Genomic DNA, 24327 nt, shown 5'->3' with positions numbered 1-24327 from the left:
TCACTTTTCTCAGTCATGCTACCCTCTTTGCTGTCCGCATATGCTCTTCTTGCTTTAAGTCTTGGAACATTTGTCGTGGTATGTTGCTTTGCCTGGATTACTCTCTCCCAAGGTAACCAACTCAGTCACTAGCTTGTCTTCTTCTCACCCCTACTCAGATGGCTCCTTGTAGAGATGACTTCTTGGCCACTTTTGGTAGAACAGAACTCCAGACCATACTACCACACTGATTTAATGTGTGTATGTATGTGTGTGTGTGTGTGTGTGTGTTTAACCCTTGTTGTCATCTGGCATATTACATATTTATTTATCTGTTCACCCTTATTAGAATGTGAACTTTATGAAAACCAAAATTTTATCCTTCTTATTCTGAGTAGTGGTGTATTATAAGCATTCAAGAAGGCCCTGATGAATGAATGAATGTATGATTTCCTCTCAAAACATCCCGAATCACCAACTTAACAGTCTTCCTGAGAACTAGGTAAAATTGATGAGTGTCATTCTTTTAAAGAAGAATGATAAGGCCCAGACCCATGTATTTATTTGAGTATATTTAACTAACTAGTATTTACCCATCTAATAAAGAAATACATTTTCCTTCTCTACACCCTAGACTTGTGTCTGGAATTCAGGCCTCTTATGACTTCCAAAATCTTATTACATATCTCTTTTTGGACGTCAAGTGTTATACTTATAGGTGAATTTTTGAAATATTATTATACATGTCAATAAGAAGATCTCTATTGACACATAGAAAATGTATTCAATTGCTTAAAAGAATATTGATGAGTATTATATTCAGACTACATTTTATTTTGTTTAGAGTTCATATTGAATCTGTTCTCAGACAACAGGAGTATGAGTGTATTTCCTTGTATCATTCTTGCACACATTTTCTACCCCAACCTTTCCATTTATGATTGTGTTCCCAGTGACTTCACATCCTTCACCATGTTTGTCCATATTTCATATCTCATTTCCACAAGGTCTTTGCCTCATAATCAGAATCATCTAATTCCACATAAGATATTCATAACCAAAAGGTGTTAACATAACCTAGGACCCCGTTATATCAAAGGCCGTAAATCAAAGGCCAGACCTGTTTGACTAAAGATTTTTGTGCTACTTCTGTTTAGGAGGTGTTTTATGAACTTGATTTCAGGGTAACCTTATTTATTTATGACAATAATAGGGTGGACTAAAGTATGGGCAATTTCAGATAATATATGATCATGATATTCCTGAATCATTTGACCTTCAACAATTTAACAATAACTATTTTGATTTCTTGTAGGATTTTAGGTCCTTACCACTGGAAACTATATTTTCAGATAGAAACAGGGTGCCTTTGAAATATCTCTCAAATCTGGCAAAATAAATGGTCATATAGTCCACTGATATATTTTTAAAATTTTATTTATTTATTTGACACACACAGAGAGAAATCACAAGTAGACAGAGAGGCAGGCAGAGAGAGCGGGGGAAGCAGGCTCTCCACTGAGCAGAGAGCCTGATGCGGGACTTGATCCCAGGATGCTGAGATCATGACCTGAGCCGAAGGCAGAGGCTTAACCCACTGAGCCACTCAGGCACCCTAGTCCACTGATATTTTTTTTTTTTTTTAATTTTTTAAAGAGAGAGAGAGAGAGGGAGCAAGCATGAGCACAGGCAGACAGAGTGGTAGGTAGAGGCAGAGGGAGAAGCAGGCTCCCCACTGAGCAAGGAGCCCGATGTGGGACTCGATCCCAGGACGCTGGGATCATGACCTGAGCCGAAGGCAGCCACTTAACCAACTGAGCCACCCAGGCGTCCCCACTGATATTTTTTAATACTACTTGAGGAATCAGTATACCAGGACAGAATATTTAACTACAGGCTTTGCTTATTTGGGAATATTCAATATAATCCCTGCATAAAATGCCATCGATATTTATGATAGTAAATATGAGCAACCACAGAAAAATACTAAATAAATATGTCAGTGAAGTATTTACACCTATTAAATTGAGGAGTGGATTAAAAAGCAATTTATTAATGGCAATTACCTAAATGAGTAATAATTGATTTTTTCCTCTCTAAACGAGGTTTTCCATGTAGCGAGTCTTTGCTTTATAAGAGCTATTTATAGCCCTTAATGTTATCCTACTGAATGCATTTAGAATAGTGAGCCTTCAGCTGAGGCCATGCTTTGAGTAATGCAGGTGAGGGCCAGGGAGATGGCTTGGAAACTGCACCACCAAACAAAGCATTGCACACAAGAACTCCAGAACAGGGGCGCCTGGGTGGCTCAGTGGGTTAAGCCGCTGCCTTCAGCTCAGGTCAGGATCTCAGGGTCCTGGGATCAAGCCCCGCATCGGACTCTCTGCTCGGCAGGGAGCCTGCTTCCTCCTCTCTCTGCCTGCCTCTCTGCCTACTTGTGATCTCTGTCTGTCAAATAAATAAATAAAATCTTAAAAAAAACAAAAAAACTCCAGAACAGAGTGCCCGCCCTCCACCAAAAATGTCAGAATTGGTTCCAACAATCCTTATTTACATCCCCACTTTCCTCTTCCAGAAGTCCACATAGTCCTTTTGCACATTGAACTCAGAGAGAAGCCACAGATATATTCTCAGAAGTAATAAGAGTTCAGTAAATTCCCTTAATGTAAATTAGTCTATAGATGCACATTCTTACATTCCAAAAATGGCTATACAATAAAATTTATATTAAAGTTACTTGCAATAGCAACAAAAACTATAAAGCACTTAAGAAAATTCTAGTAGAAGACATGTATTAAATGACAATGGTTTATTACTGTATGGCCTAATACTAGTTTTCATGTCTTCTATCTTCTTTCAATATATTTCTAAATCATTAGAGAAAACAGATAAGTACACTTTAGTGAAAACTTGTTAATTATGCTGTTCCAATCTTCTGTGCCCTATTTTTTATGTGACATTTTCCAGTACAATTTTTCAGTAAATAATTGTGATAATTTTTACACTCATATGGAGTACATTGAGTACATTGAGTACTCCATATGAGTGTACCACAATTGGAGTACATCCCAGTGGATGCTATGGAGGAAACACAAATGTCAATACTGTGCTGTTATCATCGGGATTATGACCGAAAATGAATAAAAATATGGAGGTCATCACCTACTGATGTTATCTCTTGGAGAAAGGTAAACAAGGTAAAAAAAAAATGAAGAATCAAAAAATTAGGTTTTTTGGCTTATTGTTAATAAAATCTCAGTATGATTGTATATTGCCATTTTTCCCCATTTACTAAGAAAAATGTGGATTTGAAAATAAGTAAAAACTTATTCCCTCATTGAACTTCAAATGTGTAAGTGTTTTGTAGAGTATCTTAAAAGCTGACCCAAGTTGTTTACTGGTCTGGGGTTTTTAACAGATGAAGCAAACACAATGGAAAGCAATTATAAAACAGGCCTCATTTGTTTCCTATTCCAATTGCAATTTTTCAACTTCTTCTATCTATCAATGAAGAAAGTACTGCTTCTGATGATAGGTAATTACTTTAGATAATAAGTTTAGGTGGTCTAACAAGTCTTATAGTTCAAAAATTGATTTACATTTTAAAAGAGAAAAGGGTAAAGATGGCAATGAATCCTCTGGTTATCCAAGATACTTATTTTAAAGTAAGATAAGTAGGCACAGTAGTTAAGTTTAAGTAATTATTTCTCAAATTGATAAGATGCTTCTTTTCCCTCGTTTTTCTAGTAAAAGAGTACGGCATATTGCACTTTTTAAAAAGAGGGCACAGCAAAATGTCCAGTTCGATATTCTCTTCTAGAACCTAGCCACTTAATCAAGAGGTAGAGTTTGTTTGCCTTCCACTTAAATTTAGGCAGGTCTTTATGACTGTCTTGGCATGGAAGTGATGCTGTAGAACTTTCAAGGCCAGGTCATAAAAGGTGATATAGCTACTTCCTGGCCCTCACCCCATCCCAGCGGTCCCTCTGAATGTTCACCATTGAAACCCAACAACCATGCCATGAAGAATGTTAGGCCATATTTAGTGGCCATAAATAGGTGTTTTGACAAATACCCCAGCTATGGTGTCAGTTGAGTGACAACATCAGCTGTCAAGCCTTTAGGTGATCTCCAACCTTTGAGCCACTTCACATGAGGCTAGGTAGAGCAGGGACAAGGAAGTATCCCTACTGAGTCTGCTCAAATAGCAGATTCAAGAGAAAAATAAACGTTGTTGCTTAAAGTTGCTAAGATTCAAGGTGATTTTTTGCACAATAGGTAACTAGAAATAGAAATAAGAATTTAACATCAAGAATCAAAACCACAAACTCTTCACTATTTTTCATGTATTGCATTAATTTCTATGTTGATTTCTAATAATTCTATTAATTTTTTCCTGTATTTTGGAGTGATATTATATATATATAACACATGGTGTTTTGAATTTACATATAAATACATGGTGAGTCAATTCATATTAGATACATGGATATTTAGAACTATTATTTATTACATATGGCAGTTCAATCAATATTTAGTATGTCAAAAGCACTGTGTTTTTTAAACATTTTTAAAATTTATTTGACAGACAGAGGGAGGGAGAGTGCATGATCAGGGGATAGGGGCCGTGGGAGAGGGAGAAGCAGACTCCACTGCACAGGGAGCACAACATGGGGCTTGACCTGAGAGCCCAATTGAGAGCATGACCTGAGCCAAAGGCAGACACTTAACTGATTGAGCCACCCAGGTACCCCCCGCCAAAACATTGTATTTCTAATAATTTTTATATCTTAGAGTATCATTTATTTGATGTTTATATATAGCTACACCAGCTACATCCTGAATAGCATATGCCTAGTGTATTTTATCCATTTGATTTCTTAAACTATTTTTGTCGTTTTGCTATAGGTATGTATTTATTTTAAAAAAGAATTTAGCTGGATTGTGCAAAAAATGTCAATTTTTGAATTTCAAATGGTAAATTTATTTATTTGTTCATTCATTCATTTATTTATTTTTTAATATTTGTTTTGAGAGAGAGAGAGAGAGATGGGGGAAGAGAGAGAGAGAGCATGAGTGGGGTGAGGGGCAGCGGGAGAAGCAGGATCTCTGCTGAGCAGGAAGCCCAGTATGGGGTTTGATCCTGGGACTGCGGGATCATGACTCTCGCCGAAGGCAGATGCCTAACTGGCTGAGCCACCCAGGCCCCCCCTTAAATGGTAAATTTAACCCACTTACACTTACTGTGATTATAAAGGTATTTGTATTTATTATACTATTAGTATTTTAAATTTGAGTATAGTTGACACACAATGTTAGATTAGTTTCAGGTGTGCAGCATAGTGATTTAACTTCTCTATATGTTATACTATGCACACGAGAAGTATAGCTACCCTCTGTCACCATACAACACTATTACAATACCATTAACTATATTCCCTATGCTGTGCCTTTTATTCTTGTGACTTATTCATTCCGTAAGTGGAAGCCTGTATCTCCCACTCCTTTTCACCCATTTTGCCCATTCCTCCTCCCCCACTTCCATCTGGCATTTTATTTTGTGATTTCTTTATACCCAGCTATATCCATGTTTTTTTCTCCCCATCTTCCTTGCTATCAGCTTTTTTTCTTTCATTTAATGATTTTTTTTTTCCTTTGGATTGGAAGTTATGTATTCTTTTTCTATTTTTTAGTGTATGCTCACATTTTTAGTTTGCATATATAACAAAGTCTGAAATGAATCCACATCTCAAACCTCCTCTCAAATAGTACAGGAATTTAGAATGCTCTAACCCTGTTCACCTCTTGGCATTTTCATGTCGTTATTTTTCTGCATTTTAATTCTATCATTTAAAAACCTCTACAGATATCATTTTGTTATTATTTCATACAGTAAAAGTTTACCATATGCTAGCAAAAGTATTTGTCATTATTCCTTGCTGTATCTTGGTCCAGCTTTTGAGGCTTAATATTCATTTTCCTAACATGGAGATTTTATTTTTTATTTTTATATTTTATTTATTTATTCATGAGAAACAGAGAGAGAGAGAGAGAGAGAGGCAGAAGCAGAGGGAGAAGCACGCTCCCTGCAGAGCAGGGAGCTCAATGTGGGACTTGATCCCACGATCTGGGGATCATGACCTGAACTGAAAGCAGAAACTTAACTGACTGAGCCAACCAGGTGCCCTAAGGTAGAGCTTTTAGAACATCCTCACTAAATCTGATGATAGCTAACACTCACTGTTTGTTAATTGGAAAATATCTTTACTTTGTCTCCATTCTTGTATATAGTGTGGCAGATATTGTTCATATTCTCCAAATATCAAAGTATTTATGGTCCTACATGCGGTTCAGCAGTTAGATCTAGCAATTCATCCAAAATATTTATCTCAAATCTGCCCATTCTGTTTCATCAAATTCCACCCTCCAGTCTAAATCCTTTCTCTTTATTGTCTGGATCACTACAGTACTCTCTGAACTATTTATCCTTGCTTGCCTCTAATTCCCGAGTGATCTCTCTAAAAACAATGGTCTGTAATCCTTTGTTTAAAATAATTCAATAGCTTAGGAAAAAAATGCATTTTGAGTAAAATCTAAATCCTTTTCTCTGGCTGTTAAGGCCAATCATGGTTTATTTCCTGTTCACCACTTCCAACATATCATTATGAGCCTCAAAATGAAAACTGAACTGTTTAAAATACCCTAAGAAAACACAGCTAGAAAACTGAATATGAATGATTCTTTGATTTTTTTTTTTAGCCTGTAAAATGCACAATCTAATGTCTTCTTATATTTCTTTTGTTTCAAACTTGGTTTCCAATACATATCATTAAGAGTAGCACAGTAACAATTCAGGTCTTAGAATGAACACAGTTATATTTGGGGCAGCAAACAGTCCCATTGTTGATGAGCCCACTCTTTAAAGCTTAAAGAGTATCACTGTGATCTCCCATATTATGGCTACTCATCATGAATACTGAAGGAGGATACAGTCTATATCTGGAGGAACCTAACTTTATTACTTCAGACAACCTTCAATTTATTTTTGCCTTAAAGTATCTTTCTATTTAAAGTATATTGAAAAATTCCCAAGAAATTAAATGGCTAGTAGATAGGGGGCTAAAAACTTGTTATCAATTTTAATATATCTTTTTAAATTCACATGAGCAAATAACAAAAGCATCTTTTTAAATAGCAGGGCTCCCCAAATTCCTTTTATACTAAGATTACCTGGAAATCCATCATCTAACTGCTTTCTGATTAGGTGGCAATTAAATTCCTTTGATTGGTTGGTTGTGTTCCCTCATTATCAGTTGGTCCTTCCAACCTTGAGACTATCTACTTTCCAATGGAAGTAATATCTTTATAGTAGCCATATCTAACATATGCATAGCTTTCCATTAGTATGTAATAGAGCAGTGCTGTATAAACTTATTTGATCATATGAACTACCTAGGAGTCATATTATAAATATTAATTCCATGTTTCTCTTCTGAAAAGTCTCTTTAACAGAGATTGCCCATGTCCCAACTATATCTACTCTGGATGCACTATTCTGGCACATCCACATAAGCACTTGCAACTCTCTTCCTGGGGTCTCTTTCTTGATCATACAAGACAGACAAGAAGTGATGAAGTATTAATGCTCCTAGAACTAGATCTCAGCCCCAATGACTCTCAGAGGTTTGAAATTTCTTGCCTCTTGGTGGAATAACTATTTGTAACTATTTACATAGCCCCAGAATTTTCCAATAATATCGAGCTACAGCTATCCTCACTGTAATCTGCTCAATGATCACAACTTCTTGGCTTCCTCTCCTTCCATGTTTCATTTCCCTACTCCCTTACCATTGCTTCCTGGGATCCCCTTCCAAATATGTTATTTGTACTCAAACACTTTTCTCAGGGTTTTCTTTTGGGGTCATCCAATTTAAGATAATCTGGTGGGTTTGGAATAGGACGGGAAATCTGTGTTTGTAACAAACATTTCAACATGACTCTTGTGATAGATTAGAAGTGGTATTCTACTGCAGGATAACAATCTTTTTTTTTTTTTTAATAACCTACAGCTTTTTTCTCTTTGAAACTTCTGTGTGGTACATTATGCAACTGTGAGCTATTCTACTCTATACAAATTTTCTTTGATCCCTTCCTATATTGCTCTAAAGTATTTTTATATTTTTGAGCTCTAACCAACTCTCACCTTGGTTATTGCAACCCCTTTACTATTTTTTATTATTTTCATGGCAATCTATGTAATTATGAGCTTATTATACATGTTAACAAATTTGCTGAGTAAACTCTTGATTTTATATAACCTGTACTATATTGCTACAGAATCCATTTTTATGGGCTTGTGTTCTCACAATGTTACTAAATTCTATGTTCTTTTATGTGATAGCTCAGATTTGGTAGCACTGAACAAATTTTGTCATTGTACAAAATAAATATAGGGAAATGAAAGGAACTTTATATAAAATGAATATATAAGATATTCATTTTTTTCAGATTTCCTCAGTAGTGGATGTTGTGATACATTGCCCAGATACCTCTTTAGGACTGAAAGACACGTTTTTTTCCAGCTACTAGGAGTGGTGCTGGCTCAAAGCCCTCATCATCACCTCTCCAGAAATTGCCTTCTGATAGAGGGAGCTTCTACAACCCAGATCAGTTTCCTTCTTCAGAAGCAGACTACACTCCATGACTGATATGTGAGTTTGAAGGTTTGACCCTCTTACCACAAGCATTTTAAATCTGAGGAGTTATTCCAGCTTCAGAGTTCTCTGAGGGATCAGCAGAATCTTTTGTGGTGTGTATAACAATGTAACTTTTCCCTTGCTCAGTCCTGCTTCTTTTTCCCTTGTGAGTCTAAAAAGCACTCCCTAACAAGTTTTCTGCATGTTCTTCTCCACCTCAGACTCTGCTTCTGGAAGAACCCAATCTGCAGCAATTGGTTCCATGAGCAGTCTTAAGAAAGGTGTGAGAAAGAGAATGTTAAGATGGCATTTTGGAGCTTACTGTCCTCCAGCTTTCTGGTGCTGGGGACTCCATCATTGGTGGTAGATGGAGCACATAGCTGCTGGTATAAAGTATCAGATATAATCCTTAAAACTTTCACTGGTGGTGAACTGGGATGATAGAAGAGATTGCATTAATAGGGCCAGTGTACTAGGTGTTTGAGAACAATGTGGAAATAGTAACTATAAGGCTAATGGATTCAGATGTGTGTTACTAAATTCAATTGATACTTTGGAAAAGGATAATGAAAGGCTGGGAGAATTAACTGGTAATTAAAACTATAAGTGAAGTCAGGAGTCTTCCTGTTAGAATATAAAGAGACTCTCACTTTTTCAGGCTTGAGGACAGAAAAATCTGCAGACTGGGTCTAGAATTTAATCATAAACTACTAAAAGAGTTACATGCTAAACCTAGTCATGTCTGCTTTCCAAAGGTCAGGGCCCAGAATCATCAAATGGGATGCCAGTGTCAAGGCACTCAAATATGGAATCAACAAACATTGCCGAACTCTTTCCGTCTGTGATGGTGGCTCATTCCTTATTAAGGGCTATTGCTTTCTCTGGCTTAAAGATGATGCAGAAGCCTGTACCTATAAGAAAACATAATACCATTATCCCCTCTGAATTTCCCCTATTTCCATTCCTAGACACCGGGATAATAATTAGGGGCATGTCCTCACATAACCTGACTAGAGAAGTGTTGTGCCTGTCAATGGAGAAAAAGAACTACACTTACAAGGGTATATAGAACTTAGGCAACATATATCAGTAGGAACTAGAAGGTGATGGACTTATGGGATTGGATTCTAAAAGTGGAATATCAATGGCGGGAAAGATCATAACGTGGGATAAATTATCAATATGGGTGCACTGCCATGGAATGTGGGTTTTAACACCCTAACAAGGGTCTCAGCAACACATTTCTAGAATAGATCTTAAGTGCTGAAAAAAATCAACAAAAAATAAACAACATGAAGGGTGGTGGAAATGCCAAAATTCGTATAGCAGAGAAGAGATTTAAAGCCTCAGCAAAGAGGGCACGCTAGAATGATTATACTATGTAAGGTCTGAAATACCACCAATGACTATCTTGGGACCACCCAGAGGGTTCTTTCTATCAGAGCAATAAGGAATGTGTTGGTGATAAGGGAATCAGTATCATAAAGAAGTTCAGTTATGCCTGTTCTCTGTTAAGCCAAAGTAAATGGTAGGATATGGTGTTACAGAACTGCATTCTCTGAGAGCAATGGAGATATTAGGAGCCCAAAGCAATAAAAGATAGATGGGGAGACTCAACCAACAGAAACTAGGTAGATGCAGTTATTGTAATTAGTGGCAAGGTCATAGCATAGAAGGGAGTAAATGAATGGCATGACACAGAATTATGGAGATGACTGAAAGAATATGTCTCCCTTAGGAGCAAGACAGATGGTAGCCAATAAGAGTATGGCTCAAGCTAAATAACCAAAAGCGATCAAGGACAATCAGGAGTTTAGGGCAGTTGTCCCAATAAAACTGGAGTCCTAGAAGATCTGCTCTTAGAACATATACAAAGAACTAAATCTGAGAGCATGAGGACTGGAGCAGACACTGAAATGTCGCCCATGGCTCCTTCCAGGACTCAAAGATGGAGTCTCCCACCTGCCAGCTGATTACCCTCAGCTCTGGCAGTTGTGCTCAGCTGGAGAGCTCTGGTTTGTCCAACATCACATCCCTTCCTGGGGGGAGTCTGTATTCAATTGACAGGTCAGTATAAGAGTATAAAGCCTCAGTTCCCTTGCTGCAACTTTGAAGGGTTATCTCAGTTTCCGTATCTCCCCTTGGGTCAACCCTTAGGTCATTTGAGACCTTTGCGGAGATAGCCTCAGAGCCCAATTTGTCTCTTTGTTCAGTCCTATTTGTTTCTCTTTCTGGCCACAGCTGTAGATCCTGAGAGCACTCCCAAATACATTTTCTTCCCACTCTCCCTTTCAGAATCTCCTTCCTGGAAAAACCAATAGGTACAAATTCTCTTTGCTCTTCAACTAATCATCTCCCTCTGGTAAGGTCTGTTTTCTGTTTTTTTAAAAAAATATGCTGCACTAATCTCTTAATTCAAAACCTTTGCTCAGGATGTCTGGCTTCAATGCTTTATTTTTCTTTGGTGCCAATTCCCATTTACATACCTTGTTTACAAAGCACAATTAAAATCCCAATCCACATGAGCATTTCTGTGCCCTGGTCATCTATAAGACTGTTCATACTCCTCATTTCCATTAAACCACATAGTTTATACTTTCATGTAAATGTGTTTTTCTGCTAAGAGAATCTTTCCTTAAAATTTGAGATTATGCATTCGTTTTTTTTTTTTTGTAAATTCTCTGTTGAAACCTGTGTAAAACTAGGTACATTATAAAAGAGCAACAAGTATTTGTTGATTTGTAGATTACCTAAATGAATGTAATCCACAACTTTCCTTTTCATCTTCTTGTATAGCTCACTATATTTGAATTCTACCTTTAGCAATAGCTTCCCTTTCTAAACTATCCTCCCACTACCTCCATCTTCAACATCAGTTATTCAATCAGTTGTGGCAGAAAAAAGCCTCAGCATTGTGGTTTCTCCATACATGTTGGCATTTAGATGAGTGTCTGAAAGAATAAATGATTAAACTGATTAAGTCAAGTTTCCCTACATTTTGAATCTTCTGACTGAGCCCTGTTTAACAGATTCTCACATAAATCTATACACCTTCATGAGCCCACTTTACCCCACTATCAATGCTTCAATGTCTCCATGTCTGGTCTATAGATATCTAGATAAAAGATCTGCCCTGCTGCACTCGTATGTGGAATATAAGGAATAGCACAAGGACCATAGGGGAAGGGAGGGAAAACTGAATGGGAAGAAATCAGAGAGGGAGACAAATCACGAGAGACTCTGGACTCTGAGAAACAAACTGAGGGTTACATAGAGGAAGGGGATGGAAGGATAGGGCAACCTAGGTGATAGGTATTAAGGAGGGATATATTGTGATGACCAATGGGTCTTATACGCAATCCGTGAATCGTTGAATGCTACATCAAAAACTAATGATGTACTATATGCTGGCTAATAGAACATAATTTAAAAAAGAAAAAAAAAGGTGGAAAAGTCAGTCACATAGTGACCTAGTTAACATCCCCAGCTTTAAAAAAAAAAAAAAATCTTCTGTACTAACAAGAATAGACAGTAAAGTGGAAGAAGCTAAGGTTCATTCAGCTTCTAGTTTATAGCATTTTCTATTTTTTTAAAAGATTTTATTTATTTATTTGACAGAGAGAGACACAGCAAGGGAGGGAACACAAGCAGGAGGAGTGGGAAAGGGAGAAGCAGGCTTCCTGCCAAGCGGGGAGCCCGACGCAGGGCTCCATCCCAGGACCTTGAGATCATGACCTGAGCCGAAGGCAGACTCTTGATACCTGAGTCCCCCAAAAGCCCCCCAGCATTTTCTATCTTCACATAAGACTGGGGCCTGCTGTTCTCCATTCTACTCTCTCTGGTAATCAAGGATGGTGCCTTGCTCTAACCTTCAACCAGTGCCAAAGGCCCCTTGTACTTCACTAATTTCTGTCAATCCTCCTACTCTAGATCTAAATCCTGCTTAGTTTACCTTTTGCCCATATCAGAAGTTCTTGTCTGTATGTACAAATTGCCTGACAGAATACCACCTTGCCTTATTTCAGAATTGATTTATTTCCTAATCCACATTTATTGCTACATGGTTTGGAATTCTTGGTATGTACCATTGTCGAAGCTATGTTTCTTGGACACAGGGCTCCAAATGAGAACTTGCTCTCTTGTGCTCTTACTTGGTAAATACATGGGGTAGGGGAAACTTCTACAGAAAGCATTACTTTTTCAGTTCCATTCTGGATGCCATTGCATTGATTTCTGATGAGTCTTGGCCTTCCCTAGTGTATTAGTTTACTCGGGGTGCCATAAAGAAATACTGCAGAATGAGTAGTTTAAACAATATTTATTTTCTTATAGTTCTGAAGTCTAGAAATCCAAGATCAAGATGTTGGCGGGTTTGGTTTATTCTAAGGCCTCTCTCCTTGGCTTGTAGATGTCCACCTTCTCACTGCATCCTCACATGGTCTTTTCTTTGTGTGCATATCACTGGTGTCTCTTTGTATCCTAATTACTTTATTAGGACACCACTCAGGTTGGTTTAGGGCTACTTCAAAGATTTCATTTTGACTTAATTACCTTTTAAAGGCCCTTTCTCCAAATATGGTCACATTTTGAGGTCTTGGGTGTTAGGACTTCAACATATGAATCTTGAGGTGAAAGATTGAGGTGACATAATTCTACCCATAACATGTACCATGCACAATACTCCATGTTGCCAAGGTCCTAGCAGTTCCCACATTCAAGCCATCCCTTATACCAAATAATATGTTCCACGGCAGCTTATCACTATTGAGAAACAAACTAAATAGTTGCCCCAAATATTTTGAGGTCACTACTGCTACTAATCCGGTTTAATTTTTCTAATAAATTAGATTAATATGCTGACCTCCATTTTGATTTGTTAAGTAGCAAGTTGTTAACAGTTCAAACAAAACAAAACAAAATGAACAAAACTGCTGTTACCATCAGATCCCAAGTATTTCTATTTATTCCAAGGGAAAATATTAAATTTTGTTTAATTGGATACATACTTATTGCAAAGACAGTAAATTCTTAACTCTCAAAATTTGTGATTTTGACCTCTGTTAGTAATTTTTCCACTTCAAAATCTCTCCACTCATTCTCAATATAATCTGTAGGAAATTATGCTTTTCTGTGTCAGTGAATAAACATTTTATTGTTTACATAGTCAAAATATGTATAAGAGATTTATAACAACATAATGAGAATTTGAGAGATCAGGGAGATCCTGAAGATATGGAAATATTGGTCTAGATATCATATATTCATACATTCCTTCATAAGTTTATCAAATCCATGGCTGAATTTCATTCCTATAGTCCTCTGATACACAGACATAGGTAAGGTTATAAGAAGTCAGTGCCACAGTAATATCTGTACAGATTGTCTCTTTGTTCCAGTGCTATGAGAAGTACCAGGATTTGTGTTGTTTTATCACTGCTCAGAGACTGACTATTCCTGGTGGCAAATTTCAGATGATAGATTTGTCAGGAAATTAAAATGCCCAGGAGTGGATATCAAAGGGCTATCTGAAGGATCTCCATTATTGACATCAGAAAGAAGAAAACTTACAATGATATATAATTTTAATTGGACTCTGTCATGACAGGCTGACCACTTGCCAATAGTTATCTCAAGAAAAAATAACATGAAGGGGAATAAAATTTGCTACATGTCTTCCCTAGTTGCTTGGAACAACTGTGACTGTTTTAATCCATTTAAAATGACCTCTGTCCTGGGCTTTCATTTTTAAAATTTCTTTGACAAAGAAGTAATGGAGGGTGGGTCTGTTCAGCCAGGGTGAAACTGTCTAATGAGAAACCTGTACACTAGCTATTACATGGGCAGTGGAAACTGTTCTTACACTGTGTACTATAAAAGGGGTATGTTCCCTTATTTCATGTTTTAATATGTGTCAACTGGAAATACTTTCAAATCTTCCTCTGAAAATTTGTTTCAATAGTGGAAACCAAAGATGGAACACAGTTAAATAATATACTGGATTTATGATGACAAAATTGATTTCACTGGGTCCTTGAAAGCTCTTAACCCTAATTATTTGTTTTTCTGGTAATTCCCGGAGAACAGAGGTGGTATAGTTTGTGCTAAGGTCCCTAGCCTTCAGGTCCACTTGGTTTGGCCATCAAGATGTTGGCACTTGTACTACTTAAATAAAATTATAGCCAACTCTTTTCAGGTGGGGTCCATGTTTCTTGAAAGAGTAAATTGGGGGGCGCCTGGGTGGCTCAGTGGTTAGGCCGCTGCCTTCGGCTCAGGTCATGATCTCAGGGTCCTGGGATCGAGTCCCGCATCGGGCTCTCTGCTCGACAGGGAGCCTGCTTCCCTCTCTCTCTCTCTCTCCGCCTGCCTGCCTCTCTGTCTACTTGTGATCTCTCTCTGTCAAAATAAATAATAAATAAAATTTAAAAAAAAATTAAAAAAAAAAAGAGTAAATTGGAATATCTAATAAAACTGCTTCCTCATTCCCTCACGGTAATACATCACCTATAGTTTATTATTCTTATAAAATTGAAGAAGAAATGAGTTTTGCTTTTCTTTTCCAAATAGAATCCCCTATTTTGACTCTAAAATAAAGACTACTGATGATCAAATTTTAAGTTTTAATTTAGTTCATTTTCCTAGATATGGTTGTAGGTGAAAGCAAATAAAGTATTTATTACCTTTTGCCTTGAGAGCCTCGAAAAGATATTCCACTTGAAATCATGCACTAGTCCACTAATGTAAGCTTGGAGTGATTATAATTATGGGTTTGATCATCACACTTAAATGTTCTTTTCACTCGAACATCTATTATTGAACACCTGTACTGAGGTCAGAACTGTACCATGGGCTTTGAGAGACACAAAAGGGATATGTGACAGTATTTTCAAATGAGGATATTAAAAGCTATTTAAAGAAAAAAATGCATAAATGAAATTTATAAAAATAACATGAAACCATGCAAATTTAGAATCCAGTGGAAATTGTACAGATAATATTATAACCTCAGGGAAAGGAGTTATCAATTCAAATCAGAGTGAATGAACAGACCTCAGAGGTGACTCATATATTGCATATGGTAGTCCTACAGTCTCAGAAAACAGGAAAGAATATTCAAAATAGCAGAAATGTAAAAGATCCAAGGCAAAAATGATCTTGAAATCTCTACAAAGAGGCTAGTTTGCTATGAATAGTTTGAGAGATAGAAGGACAAATACATTAGGTAACAAAAAGGCGTGATAAAACGCAATAGTAACTGAGGCAAAGGAAAATGTCTTATTTTCACAGTCACTTTTATAGTTGTTTTCAAATTTATCACAAATCACTAATGTTAATAGCCACCATGTTATTGGAAAATTCATAATAGACTGAAGAAATCTGGTAAAACCCTAAAACCTGTCTTAAGGCCATAGAGCACAGAAGATACAGTTTTGCTCCACTCTCGATCTCTGGCATCTAAAACCCAGGAGTGATGAAGAGAAACCCTATTTTCACAAACCATTTGGGCTAGGTTACAAAAATCTGGGTGGATATATATTTGTCAGTACTGTACACATATATTCACTCAAAGGTAGAGAAGACCTATCCTTACCATCAAGGATTTTACAACTGTGTAGGAGAGATAAACATACACATACCTGTTAAAGTCCTCTGTCTGTATGTATGTTATTTGTCATGACAGAACTATGTAACGATATGGGACAGTGTGAAGGAACCTCTCTTGGGAAGCATTTATAAAATGCTTCAAAATGCTTTAAACAGAAGAATCAAATTTTTGCAAGATACATTGAGACTAAAAGGGTGTTCCAGGCAAGGTAAATGACATGGCCAAAGGTACCCAACACTTATAATGTTCGGGAACCACAAACATTTTGATATCACCAGATATTGAAAAAAACAGGACAGTGCTAAGAAGTAATCAGGGACCAGATCATTAAGGAGTCACAGCTTCTTTCTTTTGCCATAGAGAGCCACTGATGTGTTTAAGCTAGGAAGAAATATGGTCAGATTTATATATTCCAAAGACCATTCTGCCTGACACAAAGAAAACAGATTAAATATAGTACATAGTCCAGTTTAGAAGCAGGAAACTCAGGTGGCCCTTACAAGAATCTAACTACCAGAAAATGAGGGCTTAAACCAAGGTAAAACAGTGAACACAGACAGGAAAGTATGTATCTGAGAGCTATTTAGGAAATATTAATAGGACTTGGTTAATTAGTAATAATAATGATGATGATGGTAATAATCACAACAATAGCTGATGTTCACTGAAGCTTAATTATGGACAGGCTTTATACTGAATGCTTTCATTTTCACAATGAGGTAGGTACTCTTAATTCCCCTAAAACTTGTTTGCCCCTAATGTGTCGCAGCTGAGTGACTGGGGCCACCTCTTCCCCAATAGCTCAGGCCAGATGCCATCACACTGCCATCACACAGGTTTAATCTTTCCCTTCCACCATTCGTCTAGTTCATCAGTGAGGAATCCAATCTCTCCTCACCACCTCCCTGGCAATAGCCCTTGTTCCAGGTGTGATCTTCTCTCTCCAGGATTACTGGAAACTACTTCCTGTTTTTTTTTTCTTCCCTTGTTTCCCTACAGTCTATTCTTCCTACAGCTGTCAGAATGACATTCCCCATGCCTCAGAGGCACCCACTGATTCCCATCACACTTAGACCTAAATCATGAAATCAGAAGTCTTTATAAAGGCCATCATACCTTACCTGAGTGACCACTGGTTAACTCCTTAACCTACCTGTTTCCTCCACTTGTCTCCTTCTGCTTTTGACATACCTCTTTGCTCTTCCATGAATACACATATACATGCTTCTGCTTTAGGCTTGTAGACTTGTTCTTACCTCCGCCTGGAGTTCTCTTCACAGGATTCCCTCCCACAGACAGTTCTTTGAACAAAGATGCCTTCCCTGATTGTTCTATGTAAAATAGCACCCTTTTCCGTGTCCTACCATCACTTTCTGTCCTCTAATCTACTTTCTCCTTCTTCATTACAGCCATTGCTACCAAATGAATATATCTATTATTTATTTGTTAACTATCTTCCCTGGCCTGTTCCCTGGTATATTCCTGGGGCCTGGGGACAGTGTGCCACATACTGTAAGTGCATAAAACCTGCTGAATGAATATAAGAATGAATGAAGGAATGAATCCTCTTTTTGAGATGAAGAAACTGAGACATAAAGAAGCAGGTAAATTTTCCAAGTTCATACAGCTATAGGGGTCAAGAGCTGTGGTTCAAGTCTGTGGAATATCACTGAGAACATGCATGCTTAACCACCCTAGTGGCTTTATGTGGTTGGCGACTCATTGTGGAAACTCCAGTTCACAAAAGAAGGTATTAGAGAAAGGATGATTCCCTCTTTTTCCTTATTTTCATATTTTACTTAAATTTTAGGCTACATATGATTTCACAGGGAGAACATATTCAGTATAGAAAAATAGAAGAGGGTTAGAGATGGAGTCATCCATTGTATTGTTAGAAAAATTATGACCAAGTAAAAAATATTGCTTTCATATTAATCCCACTTACATGGTCATATAAGTGGGGTTTGGAGTAAAAAAACACTGCCTTGTATTAATCCCTCATACATGGCCATATAAATGGGCATCGTCCCCCTATATATAAAATAGCTAAAAATAATTCCTACTTCAAATAGTGTAAGGGTCAAATGAGATATGTGAAATACTTTGTACAATATAATAATGTTGGCTCTCTTTATCATTATAATGGGGCACAATCTTGTCCAGAGTGTATGGTATGATTGTGAGTATATAAAATGATTGTGGGTTAGAGTATATAATTTCTTCTCTTTCTTTTTTTTAAGAATTTATTTATTTATTTGAGAGAGAGAGCACGAGAAGAAGCAAGCATGAGCAGGATGGGAGGGCATAGGGAGAGGGAGAAGCAGATTCCCCACTGCACAGAAAGCCCAATGTGGGACTCGATACCAGGGCCCTCGGATCATCATTTGAGCCAAAGGCAGATGCTCTTAATCTCTTCTCTTTCTAATGTGCTATATATTCTGTGGTTGCATACATGTGTTAAATGGACAGACAGCACTAGCTTAGATGCTTTTGGCTCTTGCTGACTGAGCTGTTCTCCTAAGAAATGGTGTATCTACTGGGGAAATGTGGCTCAATCTGTGCTAACTGGCTGGTGTAATCGACCTTCTGTCCTACTCTGCAAATTGCAGTCTTATATCAGGAGGTGCTAACAATAAGATCTGAAAAGAAATTCAGAGACAAACTAACCCTCTGCACTTTTTTTCCAATTAAATCCACTACAAATTGTTGTGACTAGATATATAATTAAAACAAGCTGAGAATGAGTCTCTTACGTGTGTAAAAAACATGGGAAGCAAAGTGCCGTCCCTAAAATTGTTCCACATTTCTTCAAACAGAGTCTTGAAAGGACTCTTTCATAAGAGGGAAAGGGAAAGGTTTAAAATCTTATGTGTGGCCATTATAGGGAGCACGTTTTCTGTCTCCTCGTGTAGCAATGCATGTCCCTTAACCTCAGTGGCTGCCAGGCTTCCTGTCAACCAATTACTTTAAAACAATTGTTTCATTTGGAATAGATGCCACAGCCCAAGTGATTGTCCCTTGTCAGTGACACATTCAATTAAAACAGCTCTGAATAGGAGTTCTGGAAGGCCTACTGTGCCTTGTCCTATCTTATCAGTCAACAAAGAACAACCTCTGAGACCTCAGTGCCGACTGGTTCCACTGTCAGGTGGTTTGAACATGTTGCACCTTCCCGGGGTTCCTTGGAGTCTTTCGTCTCTGTGCCTTTTACAGCCAATGACAGGCGCCATCTCAGCAGTGTCTGGGTCTACCATGCCAAGAAAGCTTATGGCAGTAAATAAGATGGCAGCTGTGACAGTCCTGACAGCTGGCTAGAGCTCAGGGTGGCAGGCTGAACTGGACTGTGAGCAGTTGGAGCAGCAGTGAGGTATGACCACCATTACTGGCTGGCAGATGTCACTTTCCACACTATTAGTGACTACATGACGTGACGGACACACTCACATCATGAAACAGGCAGACAGAACTTTCAACAAGCTCTGGGCACCTTGCATGTTCTACTTTACATGTGGAGTTCAGAAAAAAATGTATTCATTCTCATTAAAGCATCAATTCCTTGCTTTTTGTAGTACTTGTACGGTTGGAGAAGAATTTTATGAAGTAGCAATGGCAGAGAACTGAGTTTTCCCCATAAGAGCTGGAATCAATGGAAGTAAAACTGATTTCAAAGTAGGGGTTAGTGTGTTAACCAACACACTAGAAGAGGTACCGTGAGTTCACACACTTCTCAGGATTCCTTTTTGTGGAAACTATATGTATCCCCCATACTTTTGGAATAGTCTTTCATACATGCTTTTCTTAGGCATGCTCTGCATACCTCTGCCTTCTAACTACCTTTTCCTATTTTTAAGGAGAACAGATGATAAAAATACCTATTATCAGAGGAGATAGGTACTGTAACATACATATTATCAAAACAAGTAAAATGAAAAGCCATTCTATTAAATTATGTGTACCATTGTGAGTTCATAGAAGGGCAAAATGGATTTCTGTAGCCATGTCAAGTCTGTGTGGATATAGATTTGCTACTTTGTCATAGGGTCAACCAAGGTGGGCAAGCAGGCTCTAGATCTGGAAATTTGTCATGGATCTAAAGTTGAAAACTGTCAGGCTAGATCTGGCAGCAGGTCAAGACAGAGCTGAGTCGAGTCACAGAGAGAAGTCACCAAAATGACAGGAGCACAAACTGCGGCTGCTGCTCTCACACCCCGACCCTTTAAGGGATCTGTGGTCTGTTCACCTAAAACCAATTCTTCTAATGTCTAAGCCTCCAAAGCACCCATTAGCCTAATAATCATATTCCTAATAAAAATCTGTCATAGATTAGCATTTCATATATACAAAGATGCTACTCTAAGCACTTTTGAGGTCTCGTGTATTTTTTTAACCTATTTTAAAACTTTGTCTTAGGTGAAATGTCTTGGAAACCCTCAATAGTAGGCAAAATAGTTACTATGAGAGTTTATGGAAATGCCTCTAAGAGAACACTATTTTAGAACAAATGAAAAGTTGTATATTTGGTAAATGAACATTTCAGATGAATGTGTCCTTAGGCAAATTGATTATTACACCAATTGATTTTAAGTAAATTAGTTTTAGGCAATTTGACATTCTCCCCCTAAAGGAACCTTCCTGCTCTGAAATTCTAGGATGTCTGATGTGTACTGCTCAAGACAGGGTTTGTCAATCAGAGTGGTAACTTTTGTTTGGCTCTATCTCCAAATAAGGCCAAGATTACTAATATAATGATTAAAAAAAAAAAAACGGTAGAAAAATAAATGAGCTATTTACTATAGGCACTTTACATGGATTTATTCAATAAATTCTTATTGAGTATCTAGTATATGCCAGGAACGGTTCTGAATGAGCTCATGTAATCCTTACACTGATCTCGTGCTTGACCCCCAAATGTGGCAGGTGGGGGGATGGGAACTGAAGCAAAGAAAAGTTAACTAATTGTCTAATTAAGTGGTGAAGGTGGGTTTTGAATCCAGGCGATCTGGGTCAAAGCTTTACTGCCTCAGCAGATAGACTCTGCTGATGTCATTAACTACAGGGCTCTAGGTGATTTTTCAAGATGGTGAAACACAAAAGCAGGTTCTGTGGAGGTACATTACATCTCCTACATAGTTAAAAAGCAAATGTAAGGACTATGACTTCTCAGTGATAGCATTACTGGCAGATCAGAAATCACTGGTGAAGAGTCATTAACTTTTTCTGAATGTGTCTAATAATTTCTATGTTCTAGACTGAGAAGAAAGAAGACACCTATCAATAGGAACAAGTGATGAGCAGGAAATTCTAGGCAAATCCTATTAAAAGAGCACCAGCAGGGCATGCTAATGTTCAAATCCCTTCTCTCTACTGTCTTACTGTACGTGGAGCCAAAACTCTTGTTCCCTCACCTCCCTTCTTGGGAATACTTCTGTAATGAATGGGAGCTGAATATTTGGAGGGTATTACTACAAGAAGGACTTCAATGCACACACCGCTGTGCAAGGTGCCATAAGTAGGAACTAATGATGGGGATCACACGTGTGTCTTTTACGCTGTTGAACAGGTGAGTGACCAGAATCATCAGAGATCTACCACCCTAAAGCAGTATCCAGCCTTTGGTGCTAAACATCAGACACCATTCTGGGCAATAGAAACCATTACATTCTAGGGACACCTGTGTGGCTTAGTCGGTTAAGCATCTGCCTTAGACTCAGATCATGATCCTAGGGTCCTAGGATTGAGCCTCAGGTCGAGCTCCCTGATCAGCGGGGAGTCTGCCTCTCCTTTTTCCTCTCCCCAACCTCTCTACTCATGCTCTCTCTCTCTCAAATAAATAAATAAAATCTTATTTTATCTGTCACATTCTAATATAACTACTGATAGTACTTGTGGTGTTCGTAAAGAAACTTTCCAATATGAGATGGTTATAATGAATCCTATAACATAGTTCTCATGTAAATTTGTTAGCAAATAAAACAAATACACCAACAAAATATACATTACTAACTGGAAATGTAGGAAACAATAACCAAAAAAAAGAAAAAGAAAAAAGCCTCTGGTTGGAATTATTTAAAGCCAGTATTGCTTGATGATTTGAGCTTTAATTTGTAAGATTAAAAATAAAAGATAAGAGAGACATTTTGGTATGGCTACAGAAATATTTGCAAAAGGTAAAATGTTCTTGTACTGCAACTAACCCACTGGGGACAGTCTTCCCACAGAAGTAAAAATGTCTTTCGGAGCTCAGCTGGCAATTGGTTTATGCCCTGAAGCATGATTATAATGTTAACCTTGGAAGGTCCTAATGAAATGAGTTTGGTGGTCTCAGCCTATATATTTTTATATGCGCTGGTGCATGCCTTGGAACATATCTTGATGGACTGTCTGCGGAATAGCACAGCATGTATCTGAGATTACACTGTGACCCATAGTTTTCACACTATAACTCCTATTTTTTTCCCACATGATGCACCTCTCAAAATTCAGCCCAGAAGGGAGGAATGACTTCTTAATGACAGTCTGTACATTATTGATGGGGCAAATAGGGCAGTAAAGAGATAACCCTAGGTGTCTTGTTTGCCAGTTGATTAACTAGCGTGAGTGTAGTCCTTAGGGAAAATATGCTTTGCAGAAAACCAGTTATCCATTCAGTGTCTCTCTAATAACAATATTGAAAATTTCCTCAAAACCTTGATTATCACTCTTGAAGTCAGACTGCAAACAAAGACATAAATTAAAATTGAGATGCATACAGACCATTTGAGTCAATGGGTTTTGTTTGGCTCTATCTCCAAAGAGATACACTCCACCGAGCGAGTGTAACCCGGCCTTGGACGACCCGACACCGGACTACATGAACCTGCTCGGCATGATCTTCAGCATGTGTGGCCTCATGCTCAAGCTGAAGTGGTGCGCTTGGGTCGCTGTCTACTGCTCCTTCATCAGCTTTGCCAACTCCCGGAGCTCTGAGGACACTAAACAGATGATGAGTAGCTTCATGCTGTCCATCTCTGCCGTGGTGATGTCATATATGCAGAACCCTCAGCCCATGACGCCTCCCTGGTGATGTCAGCCAAGGATACTCTGTACACCTTCCCCCAGGCCTGGCCCCTGGCTGTTCGGCCCCTGCCCTCAGCTGCTGTCCTGGGCTTCTCTGAATGAGGCTGGATGGAGGGAACCTGACCCTTTCCCTGGGATTCCACTTCTGCTGGGCAGAGGAGAATTCCCTAGGCCTCCCCCACCTGCCTGCTTCCCTATCCTGCCTGCTGCTGGGGGAGATGCTGTCCATGTTTCTACATGTATCCACTCATTTCTTTTGTTGAAACCAGTTAATAATAAAGCTTTGCATTCTGAAAAGAAAAAAAAAAAGTAGAAACTTTTTTTTTTTGTAGAAACCCCAGCTCATTTCTCTTGGAAAGAAAGCTATTACCGATCCACTATGTCACAGAGCACACAGACGAATGAATTCCTCAGTCCAGAGGTCTTCCAGCATATCTGGGATTTTCTGGAACAGCCCATATGTTCTGTTCAGCCCATTGACTTGAACTTTGTGGATGAGCCATCAGAAAATGGTGCAAGAAACAAGATCGAGATTAGCATGGACTGTATCCGCATGCAGGACTCGGACCTCAGTGACCCCATGTGGCCACAGTACACGAAGCTGGGGCTCCTGAACAGCATGGACCAGCAGATCCAGAACGGCTCCTCGTCCACCAGCCCCTACAACACAGACCACGCGCAGAACAGCGTCACGGCGCCATCGCCGTACGCGCAGCCCAGCTCCACCTTTGATGCCCTCTCTCCGTCTCCGGCCATCCCCTCCAACACCGACTATCCGGGTCCGCACAGCTTCGACGTGTCCTTCCAGCAGTCCAGCACCGCCAAGTCGGCCACCTGGACGTGCTTTCATGCTGTTCGCATGCCTCAAGGAACTGTGATACTATCCACTATCCAAATATATGAATAAGATGATGTAGAATGATAACAGGTCGTCCCATATACAGACTCCCACAGGATGGCTCTGCTGTTTTCATATGCCTGCCCAAGCAGACA

The 24327-nt window shown here is 38.5% G+C and overlaps 1 protein-coding gene across 1 annotated transcript in view; it reads left to right on the top strand.

Moving 5' to 3' along the window:
- The window catches only part of LOC125094108 (PAT complex subunit Asterix-like), a 116124-nt gene extending 92783 nt beyond the window's left edge, over positions 1-23341 (top strand). The window contains exon 2 of the mRNA XM_047719833.1: positions 23072-23341. Coding sequence (XP_047575789.1) covers positions 23072-23341 — 270 coding nt within the window. The remainder of the gene's footprint in view (positions 1-23071) is intronic.
- Positions 23342-24327: the final 986 nt, after the last annotated feature.

The sequence above is a fragment of the Lutra lutra genome, chromosome 2 (genome assembly GCF_902655055.1).
Source record: "Lutra lutra chromosome 2, mLutLut1.2, whole genome shotgun sequence".
In the NCBI taxonomy this organism is placed as follows: Eukaryota; Metazoa; Chordata; class Mammalia; order Carnivora; family Mustelidae; genus Lutra; species Lutra lutra.
This window is presented reverse-complemented; position numbering and strand designations above follow the sequence as displayed.